This window comes from Nyctereutes procyonoides, unplaced genomic scaffold (assembly GCF_905146905.1).
Source record: "Nyctereutes procyonoides isolate TBG_1078 unplaced genomic scaffold, NYPRO_anot_genome, whole genome shotgun sequence".
In the NCBI taxonomy this organism is placed as follows: Eukaryota; Metazoa; Chordata; class Mammalia; order Carnivora; family Canidae; genus Nyctereutes; species Nyctereutes procyonoides.
The window spans coordinates 11,247,386-11,266,020 of NW_026575033.1; the positions used below are offsets into that span (position 1 = coordinate 11,247,386).

The 18,635-nt window shown below is 39.0% G+C and overlaps 1 protein-coding gene across 2 annotated transcripts in view; it reads left to right on the plus strand.

Moving 5' to 3' along the window:
- Nucleotides 1-18,635, plus strand: part of B3GLCT (beta 3-glucosyltransferase) — a 127,398-nt gene that overhangs the window by 54,503 nt on the left and 54,260 nt on the right. For both annotated transcript variants that reach the window (XM_055317462.1, XM_055317461.1), the window contains exons 8-9: nucleotides 11,099-11,162; nucleotides 16,974-17,093. In XM_055317462.1, coding sequence (XP_055173437.1) covers nucleotides 11,099-11,162; nucleotides 16,974-17,093 — 184 coding nt within the window. The remainder of the gene's footprint in view (nucleotides 1-11,098; nucleotides 11,163-16,973; nucleotides 17,094-18,635) is intronic.

Here is an 18,635-nt window from a genome sequence, read left to right on the forward strand (position 1 = left end):
TGAGCACAGATCCCACCTTCTTCTCCCAAGGTGGAAGAGAAACCCACGGACCTGCAAAGACCCCATTCAGTAAGCCTGGAATATAACTGTCTCTCTGAAGCCAGCATAACCCCTTTCTCCATTCTTCCCTTCTGATATAGGAGACCACTCATCCAGGAAACAAATCCTGTAGTTTAGAAAGTTTCACTTTTTCCATCCCGCATCCAGCAAAGACCTTGAAGGCTCCCTAATGCTGGATACAATTCACCTTTTACTGAGTTCAGTGTGATAAGGAACTTAATTATTGCTTTCCTTTTGACTTTTAAACCAAGTGGATGGAAGTAATCTGTGTTGGACAGATCTTTGACTCCTAGCATCCACTTAAAGGACAGTGTAGCCTAACTCATTGCTTGGCAGACAGGCAGTTCTCTTCTACAAAACCTCTTGGGTCTGTGAATTCTGCCTTCTGGCTTCACTGCTTATAAGCTGGAGAGGCAGCCAAAGTTCTGACAGGTTCTGTTGGCTCTGGCTTATGCTTGTCTTATAACTACCTCATGTTCACTATATGACTAACTGCCAGGGGCTTTGTGAATTGTGGCTGCAGTTTCTGTACTAGCCAAGGTATTCGTCTTATTGAGGGGAGACTGTGTTATGGATGATTTGGTGTTCCATAGATGTCACACCAGCACATGCTTCTCTTCTTGTCATCTTTACGAAGTCATTGAAAACATCTATTGATAAGTGCTGCTTACTGTCTTTATGGTCAAGCTTTGCAATATTTTCTACTGAGATATGGGAGAGGACTGAGGGCTTCATGTCATTGTGATATGGTATGTAAGGAACTTCATATGGGAATTGGGGCCAAAAGACTAATCTTTTGTATAAGTTTCAAAAATTTCCAGCAGTTCACCCATAACTCTGGCATGATAGAGGAACAAGGCACCAGTTAACCTTCTGCATTCAGTGTCATCTGATTTCATAACACTGAACGATTGCCAACAAACTGCACAATGTTTGTAGTTAATTAATATCCATGGTCTTCTCTGTGCTTCATCTCCCTTTTTCTGCAAGTGAAAACAATCCTGTTGTTGAAGATGCTGGTCCTCAATCTCTCATGCTTAGTACACAGCCTCCTGAAACCACATACAGCATCAGTTCATCCTAAATTTGGTTCCCCTTATTGATTTAAGGCAAAAAGGGCTACATGTTTTGTTTGTTTTTTGTTTCTTTGTTTATGTTCAGCAGTGGAGAACCTCTCTAACCATGGAATGTAAGTGCTATTCCTCAGTCACTAGTTGGATCTTATCTGATTGAAGTTGGTTGGGTCAACTTTAGGCAATACTAAATCCTGAACCATTAATGGTTACAGCGAATTTCAGTGCTTTGGTTAGGATCAAACTAATTCTGACCCTGAAGCCCATTTGTTGGGCTTAGTAATTAATCAAAATAAAAAGTCTCTTTTAGGGCATCCCGGGTGGCTCAGCGGTTTGGTGTGGCCTTCACCCGGGGTGTGATCCTGGAGACCTGGGATCGAGTCTGGCATTGGGCTCCCTGTATGGAGCCTGCTTCTTCCTCTGCCTGTGTCTTTGCCTCTCTCTATCTCTCATGAATAAATAAGTAAATAATCTTAAAAAAAGTCTCTTTTAAAAATTTTTTAATTTAAATTCAATTAGCCAACCTATAGTACATCATTAGTTTCAGATGTAGTGTTCAGTAATTCATCAGTTGCGTATAACACCCAGTGTTCATCACATCTCATGCCCTCCTTAATGCCCATCACCCGATTACCCCATCTCCTCACCCACTTCCCCTCTAAGAACCCTCAGCTTGTTTCCTAGAGTTAAGAGTCTCTCATGGTTTTTCTCTCTCTCTGAAGACTTCTCCTTCAGTTTTCCCTTCCTTCCCCTGTGATCCTCTGTGCTGTTTTATACTCCACGTATGAGTAATACCATATGATAATTATCTTTCCTGGTTTGATTTATTTTGCTTAGCATAATACCCTCTAGTTCCGTCCACATTGATGTAAGTGGTAAGTATTCATCCTTTCTGATGGCTGAGTACTATTCCATTATATATGTGTGTGTATACACACACACACACCACATCTTCTATATCCATTCATCTGTCCATGGACATCTTGGCTCTTTCTAGTTTGGCTATTGTGGACGTTGCTGCTTGGACATTGGGGGTGCAAGTGCCCCTTTGGATCACTACTTTTGTGTCTTTGGGGCCTGGTAGTGCATTGCTGGGTCACAAGGTAATTCTATTTTTAAGTTCTTGAGGAATCTCCATACCATTTTCCAGAGTGGCTGCACCAGCTTGCATTCCCACCAACAGTGTAAAAGGATTTCCCTTTCTCTGCACCCTCACCGTTTGTTGTTTCCTGTCTAGTTAATTTTAGCCATTTTGACTGGTGTAAGGTGATAGATATTTCATTGTTGTTTTGATTTATATTTCCCTGATGAGAAGTGATGCTGAGCATTTTTTTCATGTGTCTGTTGGCCAGGTGTAGGTATTCTTTGAAGACATGACTGTTCATATCTTCTGCCCATTTCTTGACTGGATTCTTAGGGGTTTTTTGGTGTTTGAGTTTGAAAAGTGCTTTATAGATCTTTGATACTAGCCCTTTATCTGATATGTCATTTGCAAATATCCTCTCCCATTCTGTAGGTTTCCTTTTAGTTTTTTTAGTTATTTCCTTTGGTGTGCAGAAGTTTTTTTTTTTATCTTGATGAAGTCCTAATAGTTAATTTTTGCTTTTGTTTCCCTTGCCTTTGGAGATGTGTCTTATGAGAAGTTGCTATGGCTGAAGTCACAAAGGGTTGCTGCCTGTGTTCTCCTCTAGGATTTTGATAGATTCCATCTCACATTTAGGTCTTTCATACATTTTGAGTTTATCTTTGTGTATGGAGTAAGAAAAAGGTCCAGTTTCATTCTTCTACACGTGGCTGTCCAATTTTCCCAGCACCAGCACCATTTACTGAAGAGACTGTCTTTTTTTCCATTGGATATTCTTAACTGCTTTGTTGAAGATTAGTTGACAATAAATTTGAGGGTCCATTTAAGGGTTTTCTATTCTGTTCTAATGATCTGTGTGTCTGTTTTTGTGACAGAACCATACTGTCTTGATGATCACAGCATTGTAATACAGCTTGAAATCAGGCATTGTAATGCCTTCAGCTTTGGTTTTCTTTTTCAACATTCCTTTGGCTACTTGGGGTCTTTTCTGGTTCCATACAAATTTTAGGATTATTTGTTCCAGCTCTGTGAAAAATGTTGATGGTATTTTGATAGGGATTACATTGAACATATAGATTGCTCTGAGTAGCATAGACATTTTCACAATATTTATTTTTCCAATACATGAGCATGGAATGTTTTTCCATCTCTTTGTGTCTTACTCAATTTCTTTCATATGCATTCTGTAGTTTTTAGAGTACAGATCCTTTACCCCTTTGATTAGGTTTATTCCTATGTATCTTATGGGTTTTGGTGCAATTGTAAATAAGATCGATTCCTTAATTTCTCTTCCGTCTTGTTAGTATATAGAAATGCAACTGATTTCTGTGCATTGATTTTGTATCCTGCCATGTTGCCGAATTGTTGTATGAGTTCTAGTAATTTTGGAGTGGAGTCTTTCAGGTTTTCCACATAAAGTATCATGTCATCTGTGAAGAGTAAGAGTTTGACTTGTTTTCTAATTTTTTTTGAGGTTTTATTTATTCATGAGACACACACACACACACACAACACAGAGAGAGAGAGAGAGAGAGAGAGAGAGAGAGAGAGAGTCAGAGACATAGGCAGAGGGAGAAGCAGGCTCCATGTAGGTAGCCCCATGTGGGACTCAATCCTGGGACTCCGGGATCACGCCCTGAGTCAAAGGCAGACGCTCAGCTGCTGAGCCACTCAGGCATCCCTTCTTTTCCAATTTGAATGCCCTTTATTTCTTTTGATTGACTGATTGCTGAAGCTAGGATTTCTAGTACTATGTTGAATAGCAGCAGTGAGAGTAGACATCTCTGTCGTGTTTCTGACCTTAAGGGGAAAGCTCTGTTTTTCCCCATTGAGAATGATACTCACTCTGGGCTTTTCATAGATGGCTTTTATGATATTGAGGTATGTTCCTTCTATCTCTATACTGTGGAGAGTTATAACCACAGGATGCTATATTTTGTCAAATGCTTTCTCTGCATCAATTGAGAGGATCATATGGTTCTTGCCCTTTCTTTTTTTAATGTGGTGTATCATGCTGATTGATTTGCAAATGTTGAACCACCCATGCAGCCCAGGAATAGTCCCACCCAGTCATGGTGAATAGTCCTTTTAATGTACTATTGGATCCTATTTGTAGTATCTTCGTAAGCATATTGGCATCCATGTTTATCAGGGGTATTGGTCTGTAATTCTCCTTTTTAATGAGGTCTTTGTCTGATTTTGAGATCATAAGTTAATGCTCACTTCACAGAACAAGTTTGGAAGTTTTCCTTCCATTTATATTTTTTGAAACAGCATCAAAAGAATAGGTATTATTTCTTCCTTAAATGTTTGGTAGAATTCCCTTGGGAAGCCATCTGGCCCTGGACTCTTGTTTTTTGGTAGATTTTTGATTATTGCTTTAATTTCCTTGCTGGTTATGGGTCTGTTAAGATTTTCTCTTTCTGGGCAGATGGGGTGGCTCAGTGGTTTACCACCACCTTCAGCCCAGGGCCTGATCCTGGAGACCCGGGATTGAGTCCCATGTCAGGCTCCCTGCATGGAGCCTGCTCTTGTGTCTCTGCCTCTCTCTCTCTCATGAATAAATAAGTAAAATCTTAAAAAAAAAACAAAAAGATTTTCTCTTTCTTCCTGTTTCAGTTTTGGAGGTTTATAAGTTTCCAGGAATGCATCCATTTCTTTCAGGTTGCCTAATTTGTTGGCATATAGTTGCTCATAATATATTCTTAAAATTATTTGTATTTTCTTGGTGTTGGTTGTGCTCTCTCCTCTTTCATTCATGATTTTATTTGGATCCTTTCCTTTTTTTTTTTTTTAAACGATTTTGTTTTATTTATTCATGAGAGACACAGATAGGGAGGCAGAGACACAGGTAGAGGGAGAAGCAGGCTCCATGCAGGGAACCTGACGTGGGACTTCCCTGGTCCCCAGGATCACGCCCTGGGCTGAAGGCAGGTGCTAAACCTCTGAGCCACACAGGGATCCCCCTTTCCCTTTTTTTTGATACATCTGGCTGGGGGTTTATAGGTCTTAATTAATTCAAAGAACCAGCTTATAGTTTTGTTGATCTGTTCTATTGTTCTGGTTTCTATTTCATTGATTTCTGCTCTAATCTTTATTACTTTTCTTCTTCTGCTTGGTTCAGGCTAGATTTGCTGTTCTTTATCCAGCTCCTTTCAGTATAAGTTTAGCTTGTGTATTTGAGATTTTTCTAATTTTTTGAGGGAGGCTTGTATTGCAAAGTACTGCCCTCTTAGGACTGCCTTTGCTGTATACCAGAGGTTTTGAACAGTTGTGTTTTCATTTTCATTAGTTTCCATGAATCTTTTTATACCTAAAGGATATTAATCTTTTTAATTCTTCTCTAGTTTCCTGGTTGACCCATTCATCTTTTTTTTTTTTAATTTTTATTTATTTGTGATAGTCACAGAGAGAGAAAGAGAGAGAGGCAGAGACATAGGCAGAGGGAGAAGCAGGCTCCACGCACCAGGAGCCCGATGTGGGATTCGATCCCGGGTCTCCAGGATCGCGCCCTGGGCCAAAGGCAGGCGCCAAACCGCTGTGCCACCCAGGGATCCCACCCATTCATCTTTTAATAGGACCCTCTTTAACCTCCATGTGTTTGAGTTTCTTCCAAATTTCCTCTCGTGATTGAGTTCAAGTTTCAAAGCATTGTGGTCTGAAAATATGCAGGGAATAATCCCAATCTTTTGGTATTGGTTGAGGCCTGATTTGTGACCCAGTATGTGATCTGTTCTGGAGAATTTTCCATGTGAACTTGAGAAGAATGTGTATTCTGTTGTTTTAGGTTGGAATGCTGTGTATATGCCTGTGAAGTCCCTCTGGTCCAGTGTCTCATTTGCCTGGGTGGAGTTGATCTGCCCTTGTTTCTTTTTTTTTTTTTTTTTATTGTATCTTTTTTTTTTTTTAATTTTTTAAAATTTATGATAGTCACACACACACACACACACACACAGAGAGAGAGAGAGAGAGAGAGAGAGAGGCAGAGAGAGGCAGAGAGAGGCAGAGACACAGGCAGAGGGAGCAGCAGGCTCCATGCACCCGGAGCCCGACGTGGGATTCAATCCTGGGTCTCCAGGATCGCGCCCTGGGCCAAAGGCAGGCGCTAAACCGCTGCGCTACCCAGGGATCCCTGCCCTTGTTTCCTTATTGATCATCTACTTATATGATCTGTCCATTGTTTATATGATCTGTGCATTGCTTTGAGTGGTATGTTGAAGTCCCCTACTATAAATGTGTTATTTTCAATGTGTTTCTTTATTTGGTTATGAAATTTTGGTTATTAAATTAATTTGGTTGATCAAAATTAAATTAATTTGGCTGTTCCTAAATTAGGAGCACAAATATTTATAATTGTTAGATCTTGTTGAGCTGACCCTATAAGTATGATATAGTGTCACTCTTCATCTCTGACTAGTCTTTGGTTTAAAATCTAATTTGTCTGATATGAGGATTGCTACTCTAGCTTTCTTTTGGGGTCCATTAGCATAGTAAATGATTATCCACCCCCTTACTTTCAGTCTGGAGGTGTCTTTACGTCTAAAATGACTCTTCTACACAGCATTGATGGGTCTTCCTTTTTTATCCAATATGTCTTTATGTCTTTTGATTGGAGCATTTAGCCCATTTACAGTCAGAGTAACTATTGAAAGGTATGAATTTAGTGCTATTGTATTACTTGTAATACAATACAGGTTTTATTAAACAATACCCTGTTTCTGTAGATTGTCTCTGTTTCTTTCTGGTTGATATTACTCTTGGGCTCTCTCTTCAGTTACAGGATCCCCCTTAATATTTCTTGCAGGGCTGGCTTGGTGGTGACAGATTCTTTCAGTTTCTGTCCTAGAAGCCCTGTATCTCTCCTTCCATTCTGAATGACAGCCTTGCTGGATAAAGTATTGGATAAAGTATCCAATATTTTATCCAAGCTAGATAAACATGGCTGCATGTTTTTTTCATTTATTACCCTGTATATTATCATGCCAGCCCTTTCTGGCCTGTCAGGTCTCTGTGGATAGGTCTGATGCTGGTCTAATGTTCCTACCCTGTAGGTTAGGAACCTGTTGTCTCAAGCTGGTTTCAAGATTTTCTCTTTATCTCTGAAATCTTCAAGCTTCACTATTATATGTTGGGGTGTTGATCTATTTTTATTGATTTTGGGAGGAGTCCTCTCTACCTCTTTAGCATGAATGCCTGTTTCCTTCCCCAGGTTAAGGAAATTCTCAGCTATGATTTGCTCAAATATACCTGTGGCCCTCTCTCTTTTCATCTCCCTCAGGGTTTCCAGTAATTCAAATATTTTTCATTTTATGGCATTGATGATTTCCTGAAGCCTCCCCTCAGGGTTCATTAGTTGTTTTTCTCTCTTTCCTCAGCTTCCTTCCTATGCATCAACTTGTCTTCTATGTTACTTAATTCTGCCTCATTTACCTTAGCTGTTAGAGCATCCAGTTTAGACTGTATCTCAAAGCATTTATAATTTTGGCTTGATTAGGTATCATTTCTGCACTAAGAGATTCTCTAGTGGGTTTTTTTTTTTTTTGCTTTTTCCAAACCCGACTATTAATTTTATACTTATCCTGAATTCCATCTCTGACATTTGACTTATATCCATATTGATCAGATCTGTGGCAGAGTATTACCTTTGGTTCTTTCTTTTGTTGTGAATTCCTCCTTCATTTTGTCCAGAGAAGAATGGATGATGAACAAGTAAGTACTATCAAGAATATCAACTAAGACCCAAGTGAAATACACTAGACAAATCCCAAGAGGTCAGAAACCAGAAAAAAAAATAAAAAAAAACAAAAAGAGAAAAAAAAGTGTATATATGGGGGTAATAGAGAATATCATCCCACAGGGTGGACAGAATAGGGTGATCCACTTGACCCCGAGTGAATTTGGTCTGTGTGTTAGAAGATACTACATACCAAATTGTAAAGAAAGCAAAACCTATGTATATATACAAAATTAAAATTGAACAGTGAAAGGAAGCCAAAATGAAGAATATATCTATAAAATGTAAATGTAAAAAACAAAGAGTTGATAAAAATAAACTAGTTGAAATGGGAAAAAAGAAAAAAAAGGAAAATTTTAAACTGAAAGATAAGTGAATTGTGAGAAAAAAAACCCATGAATTCTATATATTATTTTCCCCTAGTACTGGAGTTTTACAATCCTGTGTGGCCTGTACATTTGCTGTTCACCTGTTCTTCCAGTTGGTCTTCTGGAGGAGGGGCCTGCTATGCTGATTCTCAGGTGTCTGTGCCTGGGTGGATTTGCCCTGCCCTTTGCCAGAGGCCTGGGCTCAGTGTAAGCTGTTTTTGGTTGCTCTGTGTGGCTTTTGTTTCCTCCAAGGTTTCTGTGCCTCTTTTAGAGGATCGAAATAAAAATGGCTGCATCCTGATCTCCAGCCCCAGAGCTGAAAGATTGCAGTGCTGTCTCTTCAGTGAACCCTCAGGAATAGATGGTCTTCACTGGCTTACAAATGGGGCTGTAAAACTCAGTGGAACTTCTCCTAATGTGGAGTCGAAGGGGCCCCCTGTCTGTTGCAAGTTTCCAGGCTTGCTGATTGTGTCTTTAGAGCTTGTGTTTTGGGACATGACTTAATGTCTTCTAAAAATAGAAAAGCTGAATATCAAGTGTTTGCCAGGAACTGAATATTTGATGAGGAAATATTTTATCTGAGTAATTAGAATTTCTGACCTTATTTATTTTTTTTTTTCTTTTGGCATTGTTGGTTACTGAAATTAGCATTTGGAGAACCCTCGTGCTACCTTGTTGTATAGAAAAGAGAAACCTAGTGTCCACTTTTAGGACTTGCTTTTTAAATTCGGTAGACGCCCTGCACACTTTTAGGACTTGACCACATTTGTAAGTTGACTGACTTAGGCTCAGGGTGTTAGAGGCAGACTTGTCCACATGACCTTCTTGATGCTGAGGTAACCATCACTTAATGTTATAGTAGACCTCATGGGCTGCCAGGCACATCCACTTAAAAATGTCAGTGTATGTCTTTGTGTGTCTTTGAATTAGTCATTGTCCATCTTAATGAAATTCTGTCCGTGCCCCTCTGAGGTCTCCCTCAAATACAAATGTTTAAGAATTGAATGAAAAAGAAACTTAGAGTCAAAAAATCAGAAAGCACATTGAGGGTAACAAGGCATTATATTGGTATTTATTGCCTAGTAAAAAAGGGGCCTGTGATGCACGGCCATCTAACAACGGATGCCAAAACCACTGGGTTCCCACCACAACTCCGTGCCCCTGGCCTGTGGCAGGAGGTGCAGGTTTATGATTTTCTCTGTCTTTGGTATCTGAATGTGGTCTGATCAGATTTTGAAGGCACTTGGCATAAGTCCAGATTCCAAAATTACCTTGATTCTGTTTATTTATAAAAACTGGCTCTAACTGAGCAGGCTTCAAATGGGATGAGAATCCACGCCAGGGCAGATTTTTTTTCTCTTAACATATATTGGGAGTGTCTCTGAGAACGTTGTCTCTTTATGTATCCTCACCCACTCCTCCTGAAAAATCTGTGGGCTGGTATTGAGCAGGAATGTGACTGAGATTACCTGGGCTGCTTTTGGAGCTACCTGCCCCCAAGCTTCATTAATAATCTACACCTGGACAAATACTTTAATACTAAACTTAAGTGATAACCTGTGTCTTTCTTTCCTCTAATTAAAAGTAAATTTTAAAAGAAATCTTTGTGGTTCAACTAGGCTGAAAACTCAGTAAAGAGTTTGAAACTTATTACTACATTTCCTTTTAAAACCACTATTATATCTTTATAGTTAAAATATGTGCTAGGGGGTTTGTAATAGAAACCAATGGTCTAGCCTGTAGCCCTGTGATGGATATAGAACCGTATGGCATTTCAGTGGTCTTGGTATGTAAGTCTACCTCCTGCAGCTTGGAATCAAAGAATATCTTGCCCTCATTTATTCAGGCAGCTCATTGAGTGCTCCTTTTGGCTAGGCACGGTGGCAGTGCTGGGGATACAAAGACTCCATAGCACAGAGAGGCACGTATACACAACAGGATGTAACATGTTTGATAAAGTTAATGGGGCTTGCTTCCTATTCTAGGAGCAAAGGAATTTTCCATTTATGCCGGTGGGCAAGTCTGGCAACCTTCTCCAGGAGAGGCACCCTTGAGTTTGATCTTGACCAAAGGTTTGCCAGGTAAAGGTTGGGTGTGAGTGTACTAGGCAGATGTACAGCAAGAGATACCAGCGGGCAGGTATGTGCTGTAGGTATAGCATAAGTAGGTAGGGTAAGTATGGAGGAGTTAGGGGACAGTGGAAGGACTCTCATCGGCATGGCAAGAAGCCAGTGAAGATTTCTTTAAGCAAGAAAAGGACTTGAAATGTTTTTTCTTTCCAGAAATCATATGCTTTCTTCCCCTAAAAACACATTTGGATTATGAAAAGGAGGAGACTAAAAAGTAGCAACTTCTGTTTCAGTGTCATGCAAGCTTTTTTTTTTTTTTTTTTTTTAAATCTTTTCTGTCTTCTTTCTCTGTCAGGAGTCAATATACTTTCAGGAGTCAGTAAACTTTGTGGCTTTGTTTTTAAGGCATTTACTATATTGTGTTGTAGTTTATCTTATTTGCCAGATGTTGAAACAATGCTACATTTGCAAAAAGGCTTGCCTTCATTTCCTGCTCAACAAATAACTCCATTTTCACAGGGCTTTGCCTCAAGGAAATGTGAAACTCTTAATTTTATCTTAAAATGTGTGCTTTTAAAAAAAAATAAAATAAAAAAAATTGTGCTTTTAATCTGTTTTCAAACATTAGAAAGTCTCAATGTGTTGTTCTTGTTCAATGCTTCTTCTGATTAAGAAAAAAAAAACCACCTCAAATTGTATCTATTTTCTAGGCTTACCAAGAGGTTAAAGAGTGAATCCCTGAAATCCGACTTTACAATAGACTTAAAACATGAGGTACGTCATGGCTTCTTTGTTAAAAGTCTTAGTAATCAAGAATCCATGTATTTTGATATAAAAGGTGTTTTTTATTCCCTAACAGTGTGCCCTCCCCCAGTGCATCTATACATCTTCTCCCCACCAAGGTAATTCTCCCGAAAATTAGGTCTTTCTCTGTAAGCTCATTTTAATCGTGTAGGTGGAGAAGGAGCAGTGCAAGAGATTGCATCTGTGATTCTTAATATTTGTATTTTTTTAAAGCTAGGTAGACTGGGTGCAAAGGTGGATTTCTAAAAACATGCAAAACTGCCATTTAAAGGATATTTGCTCTTATTTGGTACTTTGGTTGTACACATGTCTTGGTCTTGTTTCTGTGCTTGACCCTCTGGGGCAGAATTGAGCCAGTTGGTCCCAAGAGGCAGCCATGGCATACCAGTTGAGACCCGAGCATCCTTGGTATTTAGTGGACATCTGTGACCCACCATCCTGAAGGCAGGTGGCAGGTGTCCCATCATTAATCATTACTGAATCATTGTTAAGAAGATTTCTTTGTGGGTTTCATTCACAAGCATAACTGACTGCCTAAAACAGCCCCACCTTTCTCTGCAAGAATCTGTATCTTAGGACAGCTAGATCGGTCTTGACACGTAACTCAGTCCAGCAGTGCTGGCAGCCTGCCAGGAACAAAAAGGGCATACACAAGGCTTTACCTTCTTTTTTTTAAAAAAAATTTTTTTTTAAATTTTTATTTATTTATGATAGTCACAGAGAGAGAAAGAGAGAGAGGCAGAGACATAGGCAGAGGGAGAAGCAGGCTCCATGCACCGGGAGCCCGATGTGGGATTCGATCCCGGGTCTCCAGGATCGCGCCCTGGGCCAAAGGCAGGCGCCAAACCGCTGTGCCACCCAGGGATCCCAAGGCTTTACCTTCTTGGATGTTTGCATGTAATGAAATAGTTCATTGGAAGAGAAATAAACATGTAAAAATCATTCTTCCTCTCCATAGAGAGGAAAGAATGACTAATCAAAAGCACAGGTCTGCCTAGATATTTTTGAAGAAGATTGCACTTTTTGGTATAGATACCCAGGTTCGGGAATCTATTAGATACTAAATACATAGAAAGAGTATTTCTAATTTATGTGAAAGGTATGAAGATCAGTCAAAATATCTATGATGTAATCACCTGGCTTAAGAGCTGGAACATCACCTCACGTTGAAGCTACCTGAATGTGACTTTCCTTGTCCCTTTCACTCTTACTAGTAAACATTTTTTTGAAATCTCTCTTCCTTTTCTTCATATTTTATAGCATATGACTGTATCTCTGAATAACACATTATGCAATTTTGCATCCTTCTGGACTTCATATAAACAGATTTGTACCATGAGTATTGTTCTAACTTGAAACTCATCCATGTTTTTCTGTGCAGCAGCTCTAACAAACTTATTTCCACTTTCTGCTTCAGTCTCTTCTATGGCTATGCCAGTTTACTTATCCATTCTCCTGGTGGTGGGCTTCTGCATTGCTATGGGTTTCCTGCTATTACAGTCATTACTTCTATGAGGTGTTTTTTTTTTTTTTTTATGTGCATCATGATCATTGGCAGGAGTTTCTCTAGGGCAGAGGCTTTTAAACTTTTTTTTTTTTGGTACTGTGATCCACTTTAAAAACTACATTTTTCTTTGTGACCCAGTATATTTGCATCTGTTGTTATTGTGTTACTGATTTCTAGCTTAGTATTATTGTATCTATATAACAGTAATTAGGAATATTTTTAGGCTTATGTGGTGGCCTGGTTCATGTTAAATTTTCGTGAGTAGAGAAAAAGATATATATGCTATAATTTGGGGGGTGTAATATTCTCTTTATTAAAGAAGAAATAGATTTAATCGAATAAGTTAACCTTCCTTCTCCTTGTTCCCTCCTTCCTTCTCTCTCTCCCTCCCTCCCTTCTTTCTACTTTTGTCTGCTTGATCTATCATTTATTAAGAGAGGAATGGGAAAATCTTCCATAATAATACTGGAGGGTATTATGCTGAGTGAAGTAAGTCAATCGGAGAAGGACAAACAGTGTATGTTCTCATTCATTTGGGGAATATGAATAATAGTGAAGGGGAATATAAGGGAAGGGAGAAGAAATGTGTGGGAGATATCAGAAAGGGACACAGAACATAAAGACTTCTAACTCTGGGAAATGAACTAGGGGTGGTGGAAGGGGAGGAGGGCGGGGGGTGGGGGTGAATGGGTGACGGGCACGGAGGGGGACACTTGACGGGATGGGCACTGGGTGTTATTCTGTATGTTGGTAAATTGAACACCAATAAAAATTAATTTATAAAAAAAAAAAGGAAATAAAAAAAAATAATGGTGCATTTGACAGTGCTTCCCCTTGTAACTACCAACTCTTGTTTTTTCTAGTCTGACATTGTATTTTTTTTCCGACGTATTAATTAGATGCATGTAAGTTTAGAATCTTTACATCTTCGTATGAAATCATCTTTATCTCTTGTCATGCTCTTTGCCCTTGCATGTATTTTGTTGCGGTGATTATGTCTATGCTAGCTTTCTTTTAGTATTTGCTTCATAATTGTCTCTCATCTTTTTCTTGCAACCCTTTTGTGTCCTCTTTTAGATGAATTTCTCTTAGAACTATCTTTTTTTTTTTTCTCTCAGTTTGCCAGTCTTTGTCTTTAAACCAGGTAGCAAAATTTACACTTACATTGAACACAATTACCATTATATTTGAACTGATTTCTAACACTTCATTTTATCCTTCCCCCCATTTTCTCTCTGGAACTTTTTTAAAAAACTTCCATACTTTCTATATAGATTATTTTTTGTTCTTTCTTTTTCCATTTTTTCCTCCCCTGCTATTTTGGAAGTTCAGTCCCCATGTTTGTACCTTACTGGTTATTTTAAATATTTTAACATGCATTCTTAACCTGACAATGGCCAATTAATTGATGTCCTAAAAATTTGGCAGATGTAGAATAGTTGAACTCTGATTATTTCCCTCACAATTTATATGCTCTTTGTTGTCTAGTATTTTTGTTCTCTTTTTTTAACTCCTCCAATATTACCTTTATTTTATACAGTTCATAGTCTGTATTAGCTTAACTGTATATTTCCCAGCGTCTTTGCTTGGTATCCCATCTAACTTCTAAGACCTGCTGGCTGGGATAATTTTTTTGGACATTTTTAAAATTCAAATTCAGTTAATTAACATATAGTGTATTACTCGCTTCCGAGGTAGAGTGCAACTCAGTGATTCATCAGTTGCATATAACAGCCAGTGCTCATGACATCAAGTACCCTCCCCCTTAATGCCCATCACCCAGTTACCCCATCCCCTTACCCCTACTCCCCTCCAGCAACCCTCAGTTTGCTTTCTAGAGGTAAGAGTCTCTTATGGTTTGTCTCCCTCTCTGATTTCATCTTATTTTACTTTTCCCCTATGATCTTCTGTTTTATTTCTTAAATTCCACATATGAGTGAAATCATATGATTTGTCTTTTCTGAATGACTTATTTCACTCAGCATAATACTGTCTAGTTTCATCTAGGTCATTGCAAATGGTAAGATTTAATTTTTTATTGATGGCTGAGTAATATTCCATTTTATTCCACACACACACACACACACACACACACACACACACAGTATCTTCTTAATCCATTCATCTGTTGATGGACATCTGGATTCTTTCCTTAGTTTGGCTACTGTGGACATTGTTGCTATAAACACTGGGGTGCATGTGCCCCTTTGGATCACTATGTTTGTATCCTTTGGATAAATACCTAGTAGTACAATTGCTGGGTTGTTGGGTAGCTCTATTTTTAACTTTTTGAGACACATCCATAGTGCTTTCCAGAGTGGCTAAACCCAGATGGGATCATTTTTATTCTTCTGAGGCACATCTTTTAGCATTTCCTTCAATGAGGTGGTAAATTCTCATCTTTTTTCCTTTAAAAACATTTATGTTAACTTTGTTCTTGAAACATAGTTACCATGTGTTTACAACTCTGGGTTGTCAGTCATTTTCTGTCATCACAGTGGCCTTACTGCACTGTGTTCTGGCTTCTGTTATTGTTGTGGGAAAAAAAATGGTCTTACATGGCTTCTTTGTAGGTATCCTGGCATTCTCTCTGTCTGCTTTTAAGATTGTTTGTCTTTGGTGTTCTGCAGTTTCACTATGAGATGTCTAGATGTAGATTTTATTTTTTTTTACCATCTGCATAGGATTCGCTGATTTTTTTTTTAAAAGATTATATTTATTTATTCATGAGAGACAGAGAGAGGCAGAGGAAGGAGCAGGCTCCTGATATGGGACTCCAAGATCACGCCCTGAGCTGAATGAAGGCAGACTATTAACAGCTGAGCCACCCAGGCATCCCACTGACCTTTTGTATAATAGAATTGTTAAGTAATTTTCAGAAATTCTCAGCCATTGTCTTCTCAAGTATATTCTCACCACCATTCTCTCTGTTATCTCCTCCTGGATCTTTCCAACGGTGTGCTTACATTCTGAATTTTTCTCTTACATTTCCCACCTCTGTTTTTGTTGCGCTGCATCTCAGACAGTTTAAGAGCTTTCATCTTTTAGTTCACTATTTTTTATTTACCTGTGTCTAATATGCAGGTAAATAAATTTAATTTTTAATTTAAATTTAATGCTTATCCTAACCATTAATTTTTTTCCTTTTAATTATTTTTTATTTTTAGAAGTTTAGTCCTTTCTTTCTCAAATTTGCTTATTTTATATAATCTTTGAAAAGAATTTTTTGCTGAAGCTTGAAAGTTTTCTCTTCTTTATGAAACCATATTAAACATAGTAATTTTATAATCTGTGTTTGATAATTCCAAGACCTGCAGTCTTTTGGGTCTGATTATGTTGTGTCTGCTGGCTCTTGGTTGTCAGCTCACATCTTTGTGCTTTTTGTGATTTTTCTCTGAGTAGTCTTGCTTAGAACTGTATCTGTGGTAATCTTTTGAGCCCTACAGTATGGTGGGAGTTCCCCAGGAAGGGTTTACATTTGCTTTTCCTGCTGCTACAGGGTTATGTTGACTTGGGGCTTCTTTGAATTACTGTTTGAAGTGTTTTGGACCATGTTGGTGACACAAAATAGGGAAGCCTGGGTTTTGATTACAAAATCTCAGAGAAAATTTAGAGATGATTTTTCCCCTCCATCTAGCTCCAAAGTCCCAGCTTTATGTGGGGTTTGCTCTTAGACATCTCTCACCTTGGGTACATCATAGGCTTTATTTTCTTAACTCTTATCAGAAACTCAGCATCACCAGAGTTCACCTATCTACTGAGTAAAACTACCCTCGATGCCCTTTTTCCTAGGCTCTTCCTTTTGCATATTCTTCCTCATAAGTTCTATACTTCTGTGGCACTTTAGCAATCCAATTAAAATCATTTTAAAGATATTTTATCCAACAGTTTTAGATGTTTTCAGCAAGTCAGTTAGTCAAGGTATGTAGGTACTGTATTGTAGAAAACCAAAATCATGGTAATATTTTCTTTTATCTTTCACTGCAACGCTTTAGAAACCTTAAAATAGCTTCCCTGAAATTGCTTATGACAACTCTGGAATTGTTTGGCAGTCAGAATATGGATTCTTGTTAATGAAAGATTAGATTGATCAATGTGAAGTTACTATTTTTATAAGTAAAAAAAATCTGTTGAATATTGTCAGATTGATATGCTTCAGTCTAAATGCCCTATAGAAGATGTGATCTGCTTTTCTTTGAGATATTTTGTACCTTCTTACACTTGTGGCATTGGCAGTGAGTTCTTTCATTTGCTGCTGGCTCCTGTCCTGACAGATTGCCCTCTACATCTGGGACAAAGGCGATGGGCCTCCCCTCACTCCAGTGCCTGAGTTTTGTACAGATGCTGTGGACTTCTACTGTGCTACCACCTTCCATTCTTTTCTACCACTTTGTGTAAGTAATAGAAGAAAAACTTTCTTGCATATCAAAGGAAAATCTACCTGCTGTGCATAACGTTGTCCTGGCACTTTAAGTATATACTGAAAAGAACTCAACATTTCTTATGTGCCAGGTAAGAAGTTTTTGTCACATTTCTACTAATAATCCTAATCAGGGAAGCACTGTTGTTATCCTGTTTACACACAAGAAGAGAGGGGCACTGAGCAGTGTTTATTCAAGGTCACACAGTGAGTCTAGGGGAAGGGGGAGTGAGGACTACAATGGCAGAGACTCACTCCAGAGCCTCTGTGCAGAGCTGCCTGCCACAGTTCTTTAGAGTCAGTGTGCCTGGAATCATTTCTCTTGATGATACAGCATGTGTCTACTGGAATATCTATTTCATTTCCTAGAAGAGTGATTTCAGACATTTCCTGTTATATCTAAGCTTTCTCCTCAAGCCCCTCTCTTCTCAGCTGGAGACCTTGGTTTGATCTCATCTGACACTGTCCAGCAGAACTTTCAGGATGAATGTACTTCTTATGGCATAACCTTGGTCCAGTCCCTAGGATGAGCCTGAAGACCCCTGAAACTCACTAGGTTGTTAACAGTTTGTCCTCAAAAGGGAAAATATATTCATCACCCTCAAAGATTGTCTGTTCTTCTCAAGGCAGTCATACAGAAGTCTGTGGGTTGCATTTTCAAAGATGAATATATGTACACACACACACACACACACACACAAACACACTGCAGTAATTGGAGAGAATCTGTAATGTTTGCTAAGTTCCTGAGGGGGAAAGCCTGTCTCTCTAGATATGATACTTACTTGTTCTTTAATGCTCTTCTTGACCCCTAGTGGGGTCAACCTCCTAGTGTCTTGAGTAACGTGACAAAGCTGTGGTTAGATGTCACTATAAACTGGCTCTAGATGTTTGAGTCATGACGGAATGTTATTAGAGGCCCAAGACAGATGATAAAGGGGTCAGAACACCCCATGAAGCAGTCTGTGGCCTCATGTATAGGCTGTCCACAGGCTGTGTGCCCCTTTCATGTGCGTGGTCAGCTGGGGCTAGGCCAGCACAGGGCTCCTAATTGCCCTTCCATCCCTGCACCCAAGTGTTTGAAATAATCCTATTTTTGTCAGAAAATAGAATGTTACTGTAGGGTAGACTTGGGTAGACAATAAAGGAGCCATAGAAATACTTTCAACATCAAAGTAAGACTGGCCCCACAAAAGGGAGTCTGCTCCTGTTTTACACTGAAACATCCCCTGGTTCTCTCCGCTTGTCAAAATCTTCAACAGCTGGGGAGAGGAGGGGAAGGTGACTAACATTTCCTGGGCAATTATAATGTGCTAAAAAAATGTAGTAATAAAAGCAGCTTCACTGGTGGCTATTCTGACCATTTTCTAAATGAGCAGACTGAAGTCAAGAGCTGAAGAATGTTGTCTGGATGACACAGTGTGTACAGGGCAGGGCTGGGATTTGGGCCCAAGTCTGGCTGATGTCCGAGGCCTTGTCAGCCTAACAACAGTTCCTGTTTTTGCTTAAAACTTAA